The sequence below is a fragment of the Microcaecilia unicolor genome, chromosome 5 (assembly GCF_901765095.1).
Source record: "Microcaecilia unicolor chromosome 5, aMicUni1.1, whole genome shotgun sequence".
Classification (NCBI taxonomy): domain Eukaryota; kingdom Metazoa; phylum Chordata; class Amphibia; order Gymnophiona; family Siphonopidae; genus Microcaecilia; species Microcaecilia unicolor.
The window spans coordinates 62,957,532-62,977,278 of NC_044035.1; the positions used below are offsets into that span (position 1 = coordinate 62,957,532).

The window sequence follows — 19,747 nt, forward strand, 5'->3', positions numbered from 1 at the left end:
AAACTTGAAGAGTAACAAATCTGGACTGGATGGTATTCATCCCAGAGTACTGATAGAATTGAAAAATGAACTGGCGGAAACTATTGTTAGTAATATGTAAATTAACTTTAAAATCGAGCGTGGGTACCGGAAGATTGGAGGGTATCCCATGTAAATCCGGTATTTTAAAAAGGTTCCAGAGGGGATGAAGGAAATTATAGACGGGTGAGCCTGACGTCTGTGCCAGGCAGAATGGTAGAGACTATTATAAAGAACAAAATTACTGAGCATATTCAAAAGCATGGATTAATGAGACAAAGCCAGCATGGATTTAGTAAAGGGAAATTTTGCCTCCAATCTATTACATTTCTTTGAAGGGGTGAACAAACATGTGCATAAAGGCGAGTCGGTTGATATTGTGTATCTAGATTTGCAAAAGTTGTTTGACAAAAGGAAATTGGAGAGTCATGGGATAGAAGGTAGTGTCCTATTGTGGATTAAAAACTGGGTAAAGGATAGAAAACAGAGCAGGGTTAAATGGTCAGCATTCTCAATGGAGAAGGTTAGATAGTGGGGCTCCTCAGGGGTCTGTGCTGCGACCTCTGCTTAACATATTTATAAATGATTTAGAGACGGAGTAACTAGTGAGGTAATTAAATTTGCTGACGACACAAAGTTATTCAAAGTTGTTAAATCGCGAGAGGATTGTGAAAAATTACAAGAGGGACCTTACAAGACTGGGAGACTGGGCATCTAAATGGCAGATAACATTTAATGTGAGCAAGTGCAAAGTGATGCATGTGGGAAAGAGGAACCCAAACTATAGCTACGTAATGCAAGGTTCCACATTAGGAGTCGCCGACAAGAAAAGGGATTCTCAGTGTCGTCGTTGATACGTTGAAATGCTCTGCTCAGTGTGCTGCGGCGACTAAGAAAGCAAATAGAATGTTAGGTATTATTAAGAAAGGAATGGAAAACAAATGTGAGGACGTTATAATGTCTTTGTATCGGTCTATGGTGCGACCGCACCTCGAGTATTCATTTCTGGTCACCGCATCTCAAAAAGATATAGTGGAATTAGAAAAGGTACATAGAAGGGCGACAAAAATGATAAATGGGATGGGACGACTTCCCTATGAGGGAAGACTGAAGCGTCAAGGGCTCTTCAGCTTGGAGAAGAGACGGCTGAGGGGAGATATGATAGAGGTCTATAAAATAATGAGTGGAGTTGAATGGGCATTTGTGAATCGTTTACTCTTTCCAAGAATTCTAGGACTAGGGGGCATGTGGTGAAGCTACAAAGTAGTAAATTTAATATGAATCAAAGAAAATTTTTCTTCACTCAACGTGTAATTAAAACTCTGGCAATCATTGCCAGAGAATGTGGTAAAGGCGGTTAGCTTAGCGGAGTTTAAAAAGGGTCTGGACTGCTTCCTAAAGGAAAAAGTCCATAGACCATTATTAAATTGACCTGGGAAAAATTGGAGCTTTTCTGGGATCTTGCAAGTATTTGTGATCTGGATTGGCCACTTTTGGAGACAGGATGCTGGGCTTGATGTACCTTTGGTTTGTCCTAGTGTGGCAATACTTACGTACTTCTGTACTTATGAAAAGCTCTTATGTCCGTATCCTGATTAAGCCTTATAGAAGACCATGTATTTTGTTCAAAGTTATAGCTCTGTGCCTACTTAAGAAGAACATCATCTACATCCTGTCTTCATTTTTCTTGTATGGTCTTAATAACAAAGTATCATAATTCTCCAAACATGTGATTATGTGTGAAACAGTGTTCTACAGAAGTGCTGTTCGGATCTTCCTTTTTATGCAGCTTTTAACCTTCCTTTTAGTTTTGCTTACAAATAAAAATAAACATTGACGTCACGTAAATAACATTTTCAGTTTCTAGAATCATCATAATTTATATTACATTTTTGTTTTGTGACAGGATATTCAAACTCCAAATAGTCATTGAATTAGAGTAAATAGCACATTTGTTGCATTGGAAAAGTGTCCCTGTAGTATATGGTTTTATGTGTATGGAGAATTGCACTGTATTTTTCTGGGCAAATTTGGAGTGAGTCCCTCATATATTAAAAAAAAAAAAAAAAAAATGGAGCAAGTACCACACCTCAGTAGTACAAAGTTTGTGTGTGCAGGTTGTAAATAAATGTATATGGGGTGTATAGCCAAAAAAAAAGTTGTTCTGTATCTGGGTGTTCATCTGCCATCATTTTCTATGTACTACTACTACTACTTATCATTTCTAAAGCGCCACTAGATGTATGCAGCGCTGTACTCTTGAACATGAAGAGACAGTCCCTGCTCAACAGAGCTACAATCTAATTAGGACAAACAAGAGATATGTAGTCTGCTCATTCATACCGATTAATAAGTTCTACAGTTCCCGTCCTCTCTCCCTCTGTGTCAGACTCTATGTTCTTGTCTTAGGGTGCCTTGGAATTCAGATACAGCCTTTGTCTTGACCACCTCTGGTGTGAGGTTGTTCCACACATCACATTTTTTGAAATATATTTTCTATTGTAAGTGCAATTCTTTCAGTAATAAGCTATTAATCTGTGTTTTTTAATTTCCTGTTTTACTATATTTATTGTGCTTTTGTAGATGAGAAGACATTACATGAAAACCACAGCAAAGAAGGAAAAAGCCTGGAAAATGCAGATGTTTCCAGGTCACCAGCTAAGCCATCTTCATCATGCAGGACCCCACGCAGAAGATCTAAATCAGCTCACACACTTTCGCCTTTTACTGAGCTTTATGAAATCTTTAAAAATCAAATTGACACAGTGCCAAAGCAGCATGATGAAAGTGAAAGGAAATTTGTTTCGAAACATATTAACACTCCACAAAAAGGAAGCAGTCAAAATATTTTGCAGGAGAATACTACCCCTCATACTTACGCATCTAGACGTAGATCTGAGCGAAGGAGCCAGTTAGACATTGAAAAAACAATTAACCTAGTTGGTGAGGAGGGTATCAATGTTGAAAATCAAGACATCTCTTTAGAGGCAAATGATTCAGTGAAAAATCCACATAGTGGTCGTCGATTGACTGCAAGTAGAAAAGAACATAAGGGTAAAGAAAAAGATAATACACCCTTGAAAGAAAATGTTAACGCTCATAAGCAGTATGATTCAGTTAAAGATGAGGACATGAAAATGACCAAAGTTGATGTTACTCCAGAGACAAAAAAGAGTAGAAAGAGCGCTGTGCGCGCAGTTGAAATATGGTCCAACCTTGATAATACTGCAAAAGCATCTAAGAGTCTTGTATCTACTCAAAAATGCAAAAAGTCTCTTCAGGGTGCCCATTTGACTGAAGGTAAAATTGAAATGGATGCCAGTTCAGATGCATTACAAAGTGATCATACTACATCAAAATCTTGGTCATCAAGCTATGATGAAAGAGAAAAAACACCAACTGTTCGATATGAGGAATTTATATCTGTATACAAAGGTACAGTGGGAGAAAGGGGAGAGAGTCAAAAAAGAATTGGCAAGCATCCAAGTCCCAGAAAATCTTTAAGTGCAGAGCAAGTACTAAAGGAAATTCAAGACGATTTGTCTTCAACCGACACCTCTGAAAATAAAAGTTACGTAAGTGCCAGTCAACCATATAAGGTGGTCTTTCTTTCATCTCCACCCAATAATTCACCCCAAAATTCTCCAAAACAAAGCAACATGTTATTTTCAATTTTTAAAGACTCTGGAACAGCTGTTCCAATATTAGAGCCCATTATGCTAGAAAAGGAATCCATGCATGAGACTTCTGTTAGCCAGAAATCATCTGGAACCCCCAAAAGGAAACTAAGTGCTGAATTGAAGCGCACTACAAATGTTAAACTGTCATCTTGTAAAGCATCCGAAGATAATGACATATCAGGTCTAGCCATGCCAGAAAAGCTGTTTGTAGGAGAGCAGTCTCCTGATTCCCTTAATGTGTCTCCTAGAGTACGGAGTAATCGAAAACATACTTCTGAGCATGTGGCCAAAGCAGATTCAGGAATTCAAGAAATAAGTCGACAGTTGACATCCAAGAGTTGTGAAAAAATCTTGTTGCTGGCAGATTCCATTACTTCACTGGAATATCCCAAGTTGTGCCCAAGAAGGAGCAATGGAAAATCTCTGAAAGCGGAAGAAGTTGCCCATGAATTAGGTTTGTGTGGACTACCTTTTGCTTGTTTTTTTTTTTTTAAATATATAATTATCACATTTTATACAAAAAGTAACAAGGAAATTAAAGCAAATGTTTCAAATTAGACTAATAGCTATTAAGACCATATTATAGGACCCACGTCTTTTTTTTTTTTTTTTGTATGTTAGTTATCTAATTCCAGAAAATAACATTCTCAGAGGACAAGTTGGACACAATAATTCCACATATAGGTGACGTTATCCAAAGTTGCCTGGTGTGGATGTGCTCTCAATCTTTTGGAAGTCACACTGTGCATGTGCTTATCTTCCCATATAAACCACCATGTGGGATCAAGGCAGTCTGCATTTTTCTGCAAATCGGTGCTAATATATCTAGTTGATCTCCTCAGAGTACGCCCAGCTTTGCAAGATTTTTGGCTTTGCTGCTGTCTTATCACTTTTTAAGTTTTCTTGTTTTTCTATTGCCCATTTGATCCTCTTATCTTAGGCATCCCGGCATGGATTTCGTTGCCTGTTTTTCAAAATTGAGGAGTTTGATTTTGCTTTGGTTGCGTTTCTGAAAACTCCCGTTGGCTTAAAAAAAAAAAAGTTCCACTTGTAGCAACAACATGTTAATCACTAACCCTCATTAGTTGGTGTTTGGTGTCTGGAATCAGATCATGAAGCTTTTTGTGAGCTTTGTTCCAGAATGAGAAAGTGGACCATCAAGAGTCAAGAGAAGTATTTTTGGCACTGAGAAGTCTGCTGAACACCCTTCACCCAATGCATAAGAAAGGTATCTAAGACTAGTTTTTGTATGATCCTATTCTGGAGCAGTGTTAAATGAATTTGTTCAGATGAGTGGTGAAATGGAACACCAAAAGTGTGCCCCACTCTCGGAAGATCTGGGCTATGTCCATGTTGAGAAACCATTTATGCATTTGCATGACCCTGCTCAGCTTGTTCACCGGACTGTTGCTCTTTCCCAACAGGTAAGTTACTGAGTGTCATGCTGCAGCTGGACGTCCAATGCAACATCCTGACTGTTTCCTGACACAGGAGGAACAACCCCATGTCTCCTTGTTTGTTGACTCAATACATGGCAACGTGAAGATTTGTCGGAATGAAGATATCTTGATGCATCAGCCTATCTCTGAAAGCCTTTAGAGCATTCCATATTGTGGATTGGTTCAGGAGGTTGATGTGAAGTTGTGCCTCCAAGGTGGGCCAACGGCCTTAAGTGTGGTGCCCATCTATGTAGAACCCTCAACACAAGTTGGATGCATCTGTATTCGCAGTCTTGTGAGGTGATGGAACTTGGAATGGGAGTCCCTTGATCAGATTGGACCAATTCGTTCACCTTAATAGGAACTCCACAAGAGGAGTGACACTAATGACATCTGCTAGGAACCCTGTGGCTGAAGACCACTGAGATACTTGGGTCCACGCTAAATTTTCTCATAATGGAGTAGTTCTCTGCATGCATTCTAAGTTCTTTTTTAACGTACTGTTGGAATTCCATCTTAATCGGTCATCCTGCAAACACATTTTCCCAAACCTCATGCCTTCCCCAGTGAAAGCACACTGTGCACCGTGGACTGCAAGTGAGCCTTGGCCTTTTTTCTGGAACAGTTTAAAGCCCATAGACAATACATCCAAGCAGGTTGGTGGGGGTGGATATTGGGATTGCATCTTCTTCACTTAACATAGTATATGACAGCAGAAATGGTCCATCCAGTCTTTCCACTTAAGCCAAGTAGGCTGAGTTTTGAGGGTACTTCATATGACTGCACTGGTAGCTCACCTGAGATCAGGCTCTGTTGAAGAGATCTGCCGAGTTGCAAAGAGGTCCACATACCACCCATACATATCTCACTACAACTTTAAGCAAGATTCCCAATGCGACAGCTGGCTTGGTCAGTCAGTCCTGGTGAATGTGTTTGGGGTCTAAAATCTAAGTTGTTCCCCCCCCCACCACCACACAGCCCATTTTGTTTCCTTTTCTGTTTTAAGCTGTACCAAAAAAGATAGAAATTAAGCAGTACCATTTTACTGTTGCTATTGTTGGCCTTTCCTGTTGCATGCCTTGCTCCTCTTTGTTTCAGTAAGCTTAGTAGCTAGGGCTTTCTGTATATGGAATTATTGTGTTGTCCTTGAAGAAAGAGAAGTTACTCTCCTATAGTAAATGTTCTCCAGGAACACGCTCTTTCCTTAGGCGTTGCATTCTTCTATCTATATCAATCCCACCTGCGAGAACTATACAGGATCTATACACTGCCTTGATCCTGTATAGTTCTTATAGGTGGGATAGTGTGTACATCTGTGGTGCAGTTTCCAAATGCTTCTGATATTAGATGCTGTGGAGCACATCCTCGCCAGGCTCTGTCATGTGTTGTCACCCATATGTGGCAGTGCCCTGCTGTCCTTGGAGAACAGCTACTATAAGTGAGTAACTTCACTTTACCAGTAGTTAGGAATTATTTTATTATATTACATTCCTCCCCTGCCAATCTCAACCTATTCAGCAACCATTCTAAGTAACTGTTCTTGAAAATTCAGATTTTATATTATAAACGTTTTTATTAAGAACCACAGGATAAGATACGACAGACATAAGCATTCAGTACAAGAAAAAACATACACTGGAATATGCTAACCAATTGACAATTGCATAGTGTTCAATTTTTCGTAAAACTACTAGCCTATCCATCAAACCAAGAGAGTCAGGGGATAGGAGGTAGTGTCCTTTGTGGATTAAAAACTGGCTAAAAGATTAGAAAACAGATTGTGGTTAAATGTTCAGTATTCTTAATGGAGAAGGGTAGATAGTGGGGCTCTCCAGGGGTCTGTGCTGTGACCGCTGCTTTTTAACACAAATGTTCTAGAGATGTGGGTAACCAGTGAGGTAATTAAATTTGCTGATGACACAAAGTTATTCAAAGTTGTTAAATCACAAGAGGACTGTGAAAAATTACAAGAGGACCTTACGAGACTGAGAGGCTGGGCATCCAAATGGCAGATGATGTTTAATGTGAGCAAGTGCAAAGTGATGCATGTGGAAAAGAGGAACCCGAATTATTTATTTATTTATTTTTCACTTGTATCCCACATTTTCCCACCTATTTGCAGGCTGAATGTGGCTTACAAAGACCTGTTGTGGCATCGCCATGCAGGATGAAGTATACATTTGGTGTTACAAAGAAGTGTACATTTGGTGTTGCAAAGAAGTCAAGGAAGACAGGATTTGATCAAGAAGTTGTAGAGAGAAACATTCTGCCAAAAGTTGGAAGGGTGTTGTGTTATGGGTAGTTATGGGTTTTTGTGGTAAGCTTTATCAAAGAGGTAAGTCTTCAGAGATTTGTGGAAGTTAGTTAATTCGTTGATCGTTCTCAGGTGGGTTGGAAGTGCGTTCCATAGCTTTGTGGTCATATAAGAAAAGCTGGTTGCGTGAGTTAGTTTGGATTTTAGTCCCTTACAGCTGGGGAAGTGTAGGTTGAGAGAGGTGCGGGAAGATTTTTTTGCGTTTCTGTTGTTATAGCTTCGTAATGCAATGTTCCGCATTAGGATTCACCGACTAGGAAAGGAATCTGGGCGTCATCGTTGATACATTGAAACCGTCTGCTCTGTGTGTGGCAGCGGCTAAGAAAGTACATAGAATGTGAGGTATTCTTAGGAAAGGAATGGAAAACAAAAATGAGGGTGTTATAATGCCTTTCTATCGCTCCATGGTGCGATCTAACCTCGAATATTGTGTTCAGTTCTGGTCACTGCATCTCAAAAAAGATATGGTGGAGTTAGAAAAGGTACAGAGAAGGGTGATGAAAATGATAAAATGGCTGGGATGACTTCCCTATGAGCAAAGGCTCAAGCAGCTAGGGTTCTTCAGCTTGGTGAAAAGATGGCTGAGGTGAGATATGGTAGAGGTCTATAAAATAATGAGTAGAGTGAAACGGGTAGACGTGAATCTCTTGTTTACTCTTTCCAAAAATATTAGAGGTAGGGGGCATGCAATGAAGCTACAAAGTAGTAAATTTAAAATGAATCGGAGAAGATATTTCTTCACCCAACGTGTAACTAAACTCTGAAATTCGTTGCCATAGAATGTAGGAAAAGCACTTACGTTAGCATGATTTAAAAAGTTTTGGATATCTTTAAGAAAAGTCCATAAGCCATTATTAAAATAGTCTTGGGGGAAACTTTACTGCTTGCTTATTTCTAGGATAAACATTATAAAATGTACTGTTTTGAGATCTTGCCATTTACTTGTGACCTGGATTGGCCACTGTTGGAAACAGGATGCTGGGCTTAATGGACCTTTGGTCTGTCCCAGTATGGCAATATTTATGTACTTATATAACATCCCTAATCTCAGTAGCTAAAGGACAAGATCATATACGTGGTTCCTTCATGGTGATTGTGACCCTGCCACCATTCGAAAGCCCCATTTCAACCTCCTGCCTACTGTGCTCCAGTTCACAAATTTAAAAGATAACTACAGGCTTGATTTGGCAACCTGTCCCAGGTAGGCGACCAAATTTGTTGGAATTGCCTCCATGTTCTTGGAGATTGCTTTTTTGTATCTTAACTATTCCATCTTCATCAGATGATATAATTCATTTCTCCATGGAATCACTGAGGGAGCACAAGGTTGTCTCCAGCACACCACAATGCATTTCCGAGCAAGGAGAAAAGGCTTTGAGGCTTATTTTCAAAGCACTTAGACTTACAAAGTTCCATAGGTTACAAGCCCATGTTGTTGTACCAATTGCAATACTCAAAGTAAAGATCTGGGCTGAGTGAGCACCAAAAGCATGTCATCTGTAAACGCCATACATTTTACAACCTTCCTACCAACTGTCAGATTCTGTACCTCATGATCAGCCCTTTATTTTATTGAGAAAAGGTTTTCAAGCAAGAATAAATAACGGTTACGAGAGGCATCCTGACAGGTTACCCCTAGCCAATGAGAAATAAATCAGAACCCATACCATTTATCACTAATGTTGAAGTGGATTTTTATACAAAACTTTAATCATGTCCACATAGAGGTCCCCATATCTCATATTTTTAAAAGGTTTAAATAAATCTCAATGCACAAATGCCTTTTGAGCATCTATACTAACTAAAAGAGCTGTTTTCTTCCCCATGGCACTATGACCCATGGCTGCCGCAATCCTCTTAACGTTCCTCGCTGCTTGCCTATTTTAGACAAACCGTTCCTGCTGCCAAGGTCTTTGTCATAAACTTAATTTAAAAATTAAGCAGTGAAATTGGCCTATATGGATCCAATGATAAAGAATTTCTACCAGATTTGGGCAGTACAACAATTATGGAATGATTAGCATATGCTGGAAACAACTATTCTTACACACATATTCATAATATGCTTCCAAAGGTAATGAGATATGGTGTTATGTTAGTTTATAAAACCGTGCGGTCATAACCATATGTCCCTGGTGCTTTAGACATAGAGACTTGCTTTAAATGGTAGCCAGAATCTTGTGTGCTGTTATTGGTTCATGCAGAGCAGGTTTATCATGTTGTTGGACTTGTGGCAGGTCTAGGGAAGATGCATAGGCTTGTACATTCTCTTGTGATACTTACTGAGTCTCATAAAGATTTTACAATACATAGTAAAGTTTGTGTTTATTCATAACTATTTTACCTTTACGAGATACACCTCTGCAAAATTGTGGAGCTGCCCAAGGCTTTACCAATCAGTCCAGCAGTTTACCAGCACTGTTCCCAAAATGATATAATTTCTGCATATAGAATAGCCTAGACTTAAGTCTTCTTGTGTACTTAACACTCAGTGCCACTCTAGCAGCCTGCAAGTTATCTCTTGACCCTGAGAAGTGAGCCTGCTCTGCTTGTACTTTTCAATCTGTTTTTCTAAATACAGTGATTCCTTTGCTAGCTGTTTTCTCCTACCAGCTACATATGCTATTGTTCCCCCACCCCACCCCTTAGGACAGTTGTTGCTGTCTCCCAAAATAGAATGGTTTCTGATGCATGCTATTATCTTCTACAAGCTGTTTCCATAACTATGAAAGGGAAAATGCCAGTTTTCCCTGCCACGCTCCCCAGTACACCCTGGACATCCATCCATATCACAGCATGGTCTGATAAAGTTGAGGCCCCAGTGGCTACTCCATGAATTCTGTGAAATGTTGATGAATTCACCAGCAGATAATCTAATCGATACATAGACAAATGTGCACAGATCACGTGGGTAAAATCTTTTTTTTTTTTTTTTCTTAATCATTTAATAATTCACAACACAATGTGATTATGCAATTCAGATTCAAATAACAAAAAAGTCACTTTACATGAAAATATGAGGAAACAATAAAGACTATTTTCCGTCCACTATAAAAAGAAAAAGAAGATTCCAAGAAAAGGAAAAGAAATAAAATATTAGATTGTTATTACACAATTACTACCTCTACGTTCCGACTCCTGCCTGCTATGTAGGAGGGCATGTAACAGTCACATCAACTCTAGCATCTAGGAAATCTTTAAGCTGTTTAGGGTCTACAAATTGAAATTGTTTGCCCTCAAGCAATACAATGCATATACAAGGAAAACGTAAAAGAAAATTTGCTTTCAAGGCTTCTACTCTAGAACGCAGATCCAAAAAGGCTCTACGTCTAGCTTGTGTCGGCCTGGAAAGATCTGGAAAAATCCTAACCTTGGAGCCCATAAACATATCATCTAAATGCCTCAAGGAAAGTCTTAAGACTGCGTTCCGTTCCGATCCGGTTCCATCACAAAAGTGACTAACATTGTAGTCCTATAAGTAATCACATCCAATGAACTTTCCAGGAAGGAAGTAAGGTTCATTTCTTCACCCATTTCTCGTCTAGGGGGATCTCCCATTGTCCCCCTAATATTCCAGATGTAATGGGCCCGAGTTATGGGAGGCAATGAATCTTTGTCCATTCCCAGAATATCAATCATATATTTTTTCACTATCTCAATAGGAGGAATTAAAGGAGACTTGGGGAAATTAAGGAACCGAAGGTTAAGTCTCCGAGATTGATTTTCAAGATATTCCAATCGTTTATGCAAAAAGTTATTGTCCTTAACAAAAACGGATTCCAAAGCCCCCATTTTTTGAATTTTAGTATCCACTTTTTCAATCTTAGAGGACTGCTGTGCTGTCACCTGTGTCTGTATCAAAACTGCTTCTGAAAGAGTTTTAATGTTGCCAGTATTTTCTTTTAACATAGTTTGCATGGAGGAGTGAGTGTTATATACCATATCCCACCAGTGACTCAAGTGTCGCAATAGAGGGCTTACTTATTCCACCTGATGGTAAAAGGGAGTGTGGTGGGATCTCAGTACGAGAAAGCTTATTAACGATATCTTGCGGCAGTACCTTTAAGGCCAATTCCGCTGGATCCGAGGTCCCACTCAAATTCGCCGCTAGCCTCCCCTCTGTCAGCTCCGGATTCACCCCTTTGGTATCGGATACTGGCCGGGCTGCAGTGAGTGATTCACTTCCTGGCTGTGGTGGATCCCTGCGGTCTCCGGGGCTCAGAGAAACCCCGTCTCCGCTTCCTATTGACGTCGGCGCGTCAACAGTTGCAGAAGGAGTCGACGAACATAGAGGTCCCGGTGGCATCCTGGGGAACTGCAAAGTCGAGGGAAGCTCCCTTACCTTCCCCCTCCGTTTTCCCATCGCAAACGACGGGACGAGGGACCGGCAAGAGGCAACGAACCACAGCATCTCCAGGGAGCTTATTCAGGTGCGTGTGAACACAGCGCCATCTTGGAATCCCGTCCGTGGGTAAAATCTTTATCCATAGGGTGCAGGATTCTCCAAGGATCTACTAGGTCCAGCACCCTTTAGAACTGTTTAAAATCCTGAATTTGTCTATGATCACTTGGTGTCGGTCCTCCCAATCTATCCACAGCATGGTCTAAGACTGCATTGAAGTCCCCTACAATCATTAATGGTAGCTGTAAAAAGTTACTACATACCTTTAATCAGATGTTGAAAAGTAAATACGTTTGGGGCGTGCATGTTAAGGATCACCAATTCAGAGTCTTGGACAGTCAAATGTCCTAAGACATATCTGCCTGAGCCATCCTTTCCCACTCTTTGTACCTTTGTTGGAATTAATTTACTCAGTAAGATGGCTACCTTGGCACTGTGGGTCATATGAGAAGAATACTCCACCTCCCCTACCCAACTCCTCTTTAACGTTTTGTGTTCTAAATCTGAAAGGTGCATCTCCTGCAGACATGCAGTGTTCATACCTTTTATTTTTAAGCTCTTGCAATATTTTGGCTCTTCCAATTGGAAAGTTCACTCCTGCAGCATTCCAGCAACATACCCTCAAGGAGACAGATTCCATAACACCCGAGGACAATTGTTGTTAAAAAAAAAAAATGCTATATATGAAATGGACCCAATATCCCGCTCTCATCAGGTCCACAAACTTCCCCTGAGCGCAGATTTATTACAGCATCTAGGTATCAGATTCCATTATAGAATACTAACATGTCGGCATTTACGCACCTACATTTAAGCACACCTTTTTACCCATGTGAATACTAAGTGTATTTGCACAAACTTAAATATAACACTTTAGCACATAAATGACAGTATTCTATAACCTATGCATGTACATTTTTGACAATGGCCATGTACCTCCCCCTGTGCATGCTGTCTTGCATTTAAGAGTAAAGGGTCAGGAATTTGATATACCGTATTTGGTGCAACCAAAGCGATTTACATTTATTATATTCAGGTAGAGCTTATGTTCTTACATAATAGAATGCTGATGAGTGCACACCTATCAGTTTTATGTATGACTGTTACATTAATGCTTGTAACTGCTAGTATTTTATAATATGCAAATGATGCTTCTATTTAAGTTTTTAGATTATAGAATTATTGAGTTTATGTACTGCAGATTCCTCTTTTGGTAATAAAGTATGAAACCATGGTATAGTATCAAGGACCACTACTTTATCTTACAACCTCGTGTTTCTGCCCCTGTTGTCTACACTATTTTCTAGATGAATGAGCTTAAACCAGTATCATAGTAGTTCCTACTGCCGTAGACAGATATAAGTACTTTCCCCTTCAGTGAGCAACAACCACTGGTTCAGTGTTAAACTGTATGCTAAACTTTGCCAGTGGGAAAGAAGGGAAATGAAGCAGGCTACACCTGCACAGGCAAAAGAGCCTTTTAGAGGCGGACTGAAATCAGCGTACTCTGCTTCAAACCGAATATCCCCCCTCCCTCAGTAGAGAGCGGGTCCTCCCGGGCTAGTTGCCTCCACAGCCCCTTCACCCTCACACCACCTGAATGCCCTCCCTACTTTTAAATGCCATGGTGGTCTAGTGGCCAACATTGTAAATCATCTTGTGGCTGGCTCCTGTACTTTATGCTTGCCTGAAAATAAGAGAGTCAGAAATGAAATTCACATTCCAGTGGAATCGATGTACCCAGCCTCTCCTTTTTTTTTTTTTTAAATTAAAATGTATTCTTCTATTTTTCATATCAGACTGTGTTAGTGGTGGTTGTGTGAACTGAACCTTACCTTAGGTGTCCTTTTTGCTGCAGTGGAATACCCATCTGAGTTCAGTTGATTCTTCCAGCACAGATGGAGGAGCTCACCCCAGTCTCAAGCTAAACAGCTGCTTGATACTAATCTGTAACTGAGCAATATTCTACATTCTTTGAGTGTACATCTTTACAACTACCCAGTGTTAAGGAGGAACCAATGATTCGCTTTAGTGAAGTAGTAGTGCAAATTTGAGATGATAGTCATGGTTGAATGGGATAAAGCCATCATGGATTTAACCAACAGAAGGCTTGAGATCTGATGCTTTATTTAAAGGTGCGAATATAGTATTTATAAAGATGTGTCTGTATTTTCATGAAGAATTTGACAAAATACCCCATGAGAGACTTGTAAGGAAATTAAAAGCCATGGGATAGGAGACTATTGCCTTTAATTGACTGGGAACTGGTTACTTGATAGAAAGCAGTTGAGTGACATGGTCAATTTTCTCTGTGCCCTAGGGATGTGTACTGGGACTGGTGCCTTTTAACATGTTTGTAAATGATTTTGAAATTGAAAAGTTAGCTAATACGTTAATTTTCTCAGCATCTTCCTTCTAGTTAACTCAAATTTTGATCTTATGATGACTGTTGCCAAGTGGCCCATTACCATTATCTCTCACATCGTCTTGCCTTTCGCTAAGGACTAAATCTAAAATTGCGCCCCTTCTTTTTGGTTCCTGATCCAACTGCTCCATGAAGCAGTCATTTATTTCATCTAGGAACTTTAGCGCCCTAGCATTTCCCAATGTGGTAGTTATTTGTCAGTACTGGGTAATTGAAATCATCCATTATTACAAGGTTGTGAAATTTGTTAGTTTCTCTAATTTCTGTTAACAGTTCATCATCTAACCCTTCTGGCCATGTGCACAGTAGTATACTCTCACCACTATTCTCTTTCCCGACACACATGGAATTTGAATTCATAAATAGCAGTTCATTTCTTGCTGAGTTTTTATTCTATTTTACTCAATGCCCTGTTTAACATATAAAATTAAGGGAAAGGTATTTGGATGTAGCTCCTGCCTTTCTTACTAGTTCATGGCAAATTAACATTCAGATGCAAATAGGTATTTGTCCCTAAATGGCTTACAATATAGATCTGTACCTGAGGCAGTGGAGAGTTGACTTGCTGAAGGTAACAAAGAATTGTAGTGGGATATAAACTTGGCTTCCCTTGTTCTCAGCCTGCTGCTGCAAACATTAGGCTATTCCTTACCCCATCCAATTTGATCCACCCTATTATTGTGATATAACTGGTACCCTGGCATTAGTATCTCCATTAGTTATTCTCCATCTACAAGGTCTGAGATACCTATTATATCTATTTAATTCTATATACTCCACTCATATTCTATTTTTTAGACTTAGCATTTGGGTCATTCCATGTCAAGTGGTCTGGTGGTCCCTGCGCAACCATCACGGATTTCGATGAAATTTTCTGTGAACATTCATACATGTCCCCAATGAACATTGGTAAAGTTCTACGTTCGCCGATGCAATACTTGCTGAGATATAGTAATCTGTTTGACCCCATACTGCAGCCTTCTATGGTATGTCTCCGAGATTTCGGCAACTTTGAGACACTGTATCTCCGGCAATATTTTGTCGAGAGAAACAAACCTTGGCCATCTTGTACAACTTTTTGCGCTCTATTAAAATAATAAAAATCTTCATGAGCAATTTCCATGACGAAAACTTGGAGCAAACTTGGTCTGAAAAATTTGCGGCACGAAAAAATTGTAAAGTTTGGCTTTTTATCTCTCTGGAATTAAAGGTGTGATTAACGTGAAACTTTGCACACAACAATTTATCAACACAAGGTTTTCAAATATAAAATTTCATTCTCCTAATATTTTCCATTAGTTCACAAATTGAGTGTAAAGTTGATGATTTTTGCAAAAATGCCAAAAATAGGGTATTTTTAGCCCACTTTTTACAAAAAAAGACCTTCTGGAAGCTCTTTTTAATCATTTTCATTAAAGCAGGTTTCAAACCCCTTAAAAAAAGAAGGCTGCAGTATGGGGTCAAACAGATATCTCAGCAAGTATTGCATCGGCGAATGTAAAACTTTACCAGTGTTCATTGGGGACATGTATGAATGTTCACAGAAAATTTCATCGAAATCCGTGATGGTCTAGCAGGGCACTTCTCTGAAATGAGACCACTTGACATGGAATGACCCATTTTGTACACAGATATTTCAAAGTGTATATTTTGTTGTATCTACAACCCGCTTAATAATTGATGAGGTAGTTTGGAATCGTTAATCTATCAGCTCTTTTCTTAAAGGCATCTGGTTTATCTTTCCCTTCATTGCAGCCTTTTTTGCCACTAACTTCCCTGTTTTGATAGTATCCTTCAAAGTTACTGCACTTTGAGCCATACGTGCCTGAGTGACTGTTGGCTTTCTCGGAGGACAAGCAGGCTTCTTAATTTTCACAATTGTGTAGACGCAGATCCGCGTTGCCCGGAACATTTGGCATAGAAAAAACTAGAGCTTTAAGGGCACATTCGCGAGTGTCTTCCTGTCCACTGTTTGAATGCGCCTGCCTTAGTTTCACTTTTGTTAGAGCGTCTCATTTTTAAGTGCCTTTCAGCAGGTTTTTCCACCTGATGTTTGCCTTTTCAAAAAAAAAAAAAACTTCAGTTTTTTGCCCCGCGTCCGTTTCCTTTATTTTTCAACTTTAGCCGTTTTTAGATCTGCGCAGTCAGGTTTCTTCCTTTTGTGCCTTTTCCCTTTTTTTCAGGCACCATTGCGTCCTTTGATTTGGCCAGTATGGTTTTTCTTTGTATGTCCACGAAGACTCCCAGTGGCTTCAAGCTTTGTACCCAGTGCAACTGGACCAACACGGGACACCCATTCTTGGTGTATTCAGTGCCTTGGGCTCGACCATAGCCCTGCCAACTGTGTACTCTGCATATAAAGAAGAGGACCCAGGTTTCCCAAAAGGCTCAACACATGAAACTTTTTGGAGCCAGGTCCGGTTCCTCAGCGTTGAGCATTGTATCGGGAGTCAGTGTAGGAATGGCTGCTTCGAGACCCTGTAACACTGTGAGGCATTGAGTGGGTCTCCACCTGTCTGTCTTCTGCTATGCAGGCCCCCTGAGACGGACCATTGTCGGACCCATCCCTGAGATGATGAGAGGATTTGACGCTGTCCTTGTCGGCACCTAGGAGCATGGGTAAAGTGCATCGGGTGAAGGCCAAGAAGCACCGTCACCGATCTCCCTTGATACATGGTGCCAGGAGCTCTGGGGCACCGTGGGATCCAGCACCCGAGAAGTGTCGATGCCGGGAGGACCGCATCCTCTCTATCCAGGAGATGCCGATGCATGCGTTTCCAAGCAGCCGAGATCCTGCTCTCGCACCGGCCCCAGCGATTATGTAGCCTTTGTTTCAGCCGATGCCACAGTCTTTCCCAGTGACGGCCCTCGTTGAGCGTGTCTGGGCCTTGCTCTCTCAGCTTCTGGATAGCCCTATGCAGTAGTGTACATCGGTATTAGGGGTGCTTGCACTTACTTCTTGCTGTGGCCCACCTAGCCCTCAGCCTGCTGTGTGGCCCCGGTGTCACTACCACCCAGGCCGGCAGCCCCTCGATGTCTGGAGGAATCTTTTGCTGGAGTCGAGACGGGAGCTGGTTTCTCGACACTGCTCTCAAAGACATGGGTCCTTTGCATCGAGGCGGACCCAGTCTCGAGTGTTCCTTAGGGGGAGGTGCTATCCAGCACCAAGGAGGGAAGCGCTCATGGAAATCAGAAGAGGATCCAAGGTACTTTTCCTCCTGACTCCTATGGAATTCCTTCTCAGCCCTCCCCTCCACCTGAGAGGAGACTTTCTCTACCCGAGAGCCTCTTTTTTTTTTTTTTTTTTTAACATCTTTTATACAGGAAATGGCTGATGTTCCATTCCCCTTAGAAGTGGAGGATGAGCCCAGGGCCAAGATGCTTGAGTTCCTGGACTACACTTCCCCTCCTAAGGAGGCAGTGATGGCTTCTCTCCACGAGGTACCGAAGGCAGTCCTCATATGGAACTGGGCACCCCCTCTGTATGTCCCTGTTGTCCCCAAGAAAATTGACACCCAGTATAGGATCCACGGTGAACCTGGGTCTGTGAGGTCCCAGTTACCTCATGATTCTATGGTGGTGGACTTCACTCTCAAGAGAGCCAGGAGTACTAGGGACTATGCCTTGTCTCCCCCAGGCAGGGATGCTAGAATCCAGGACTCTTGGGAGAAAGATGTATCTGGTCTCTATGGTCATCGCCCGTATCCAGTCATACCAACTCCAGTCGTACAACTCTTCAAGAGTGTGTACTTGCAGAGATCGATGAGGCAACTGTCAGACTTTGTCAATTCTCTCCCTCCGGAGAAGGCCGAGTCGTGCCGCAAGTTCTTGGCCTGGTACACTTGACGTATCCAGTATCTCTGCCCAAGGTATAGTGATGCACAGACTCTCATGGCTGTGTGTTTCTGACCTGGAACATTCTGTTTGGCAGAGGTTGGCAGATACTCCTTACCGTGGGTGGGATAGCCTTTGGAGAGAAGGTTGAGAAGGTCTCTGACCAGATCAAGAAGAATACAGATACTATATCTTCTGCTACTGCCTCCTCATCCAGGAGGTATTTTGGCAAGTCGCAGAGTGCTCGGCGTAGGTACACTCGGCTCAGCCCCAGTGCATTTGTTCGTGTGAGCAGCATGCGCCTAAGGTCTCTGCTCTTTCTCAGCAAAAGCAAGGGACGAGCTTTTGACTGGCTCCAGCAGAGCATAGCTGCAGTCAAAGTATCTGTGCCAGACTGCTTTCCGGACAGGTGGAGGTTAAAATTTTTTCACCAAAGGTGGCCTCTCATAATCTCTGACCTGTGGGTTCTTCAAATAGTCTGGCTCGGATATGCCCTCACTTTTTTTATTTATTTATTTACTGCATTTGTATCCCACATTTTCTCACCTATTTGCAGGCTCAATGTGGCTTACATTATATTACATATCTATTAACCCCGGTATCAGTATTATATTTAATGGAGGGGGTTCTTCATAAACAATCTCTCTTGTTACCCCACTCCAAGTCTTTCTTATTGCTATTCTTACATGAGTCTTGGGATACTGAGTAATGGATCTGTCAGATAACCATGTCACCACAATTCAGGCTATATATATGAGCCAGGCATTATTCTTATGGTGGGCATGTATTCCTCATTGATCCATGCTTTTAATATTTAAACTTTCACCCATTGTTTTAATCTCAAATACTTTATCTTATAAAAGTCCACTTAGCTTATCTGAATCTTCCATTCTTTTTTCTTTATCTTTTTCTTATGTGAATTGAGTTCGGAGACGTTCAATAAACCGACATGAACTCATGTTTCGCACAAATTGCTGTGTCAAGGTACATTTCCTACAAGGTAAAAGATCATGTGTATATAACATCAAACATTTAGCATAGGTTTAAATCAAGCCATAGTACTCTATTACCTCTACGTGAGCTGGAAAAATATCCGTGGCTCCCTCTCAGCATTTCAAAATGGCCACTTCGTTCTACTATTTATGTTATCATTAACTCAATCTCTCTACAGCTGATTCATAGCATTAACCAATCCTGAGCTCTCAGACTGTAACTCCGCCCCCTTTTTTAACAATCAGGTTGGGACGTCAGATTACTGACATCCACTCAATTTCACGGTTTAACCCGTTAGAACTCACTGAGTTTAATGAGATAATCCAGATATATAAAAAAGAATGTAAGATTCAGATAAGCTAAGCTAAGTGGACTTTTATTATAAGATAAAGTATTTGAGATTAAAACAATGGGTGAAAGTTTAAATATTAAAAGCGTGGATCAATGAGGAATACATGCCCACCATAAGAATAATGCCTCTTTACCAAGTGTCTAGCAGTAGTTGCAGCATCACTACGCAGACTGGGAGTTCCCGTATCTTGACTATTGACTGGTGAAGAGCACTTTAGAGAAGGATGGTGCTTGGAACTACTAGGGTTTGGTATCAACTACCATATGTCCCATTTCCATCCTGTTCAACAA

General features: G+C 40.8%; 1 protein-coding gene across 1 annotated transcript in view; it reads left to right on the forward strand.

Moving 5' to 3' along the window:
• Window positions 1–2,601: 2,601 nt before the first annotated feature.
• The window catches only part of LOC115471258 (proliferation marker protein Ki-67-like), a gene marked incomplete at its 5' end in the record, with an annotated part of 176,303 nt that continues 159,157 nt past the window's right edge, over window positions 2,602–19,747 (forward strand). The window contains 1 exon segment of the mRNA XM_030204959.1: window positions 2,602–4,152. Within this exon segment, the coding sequence (XP_030060819.1) occupies window positions 2,602–4,152 (1,551 nt within the window).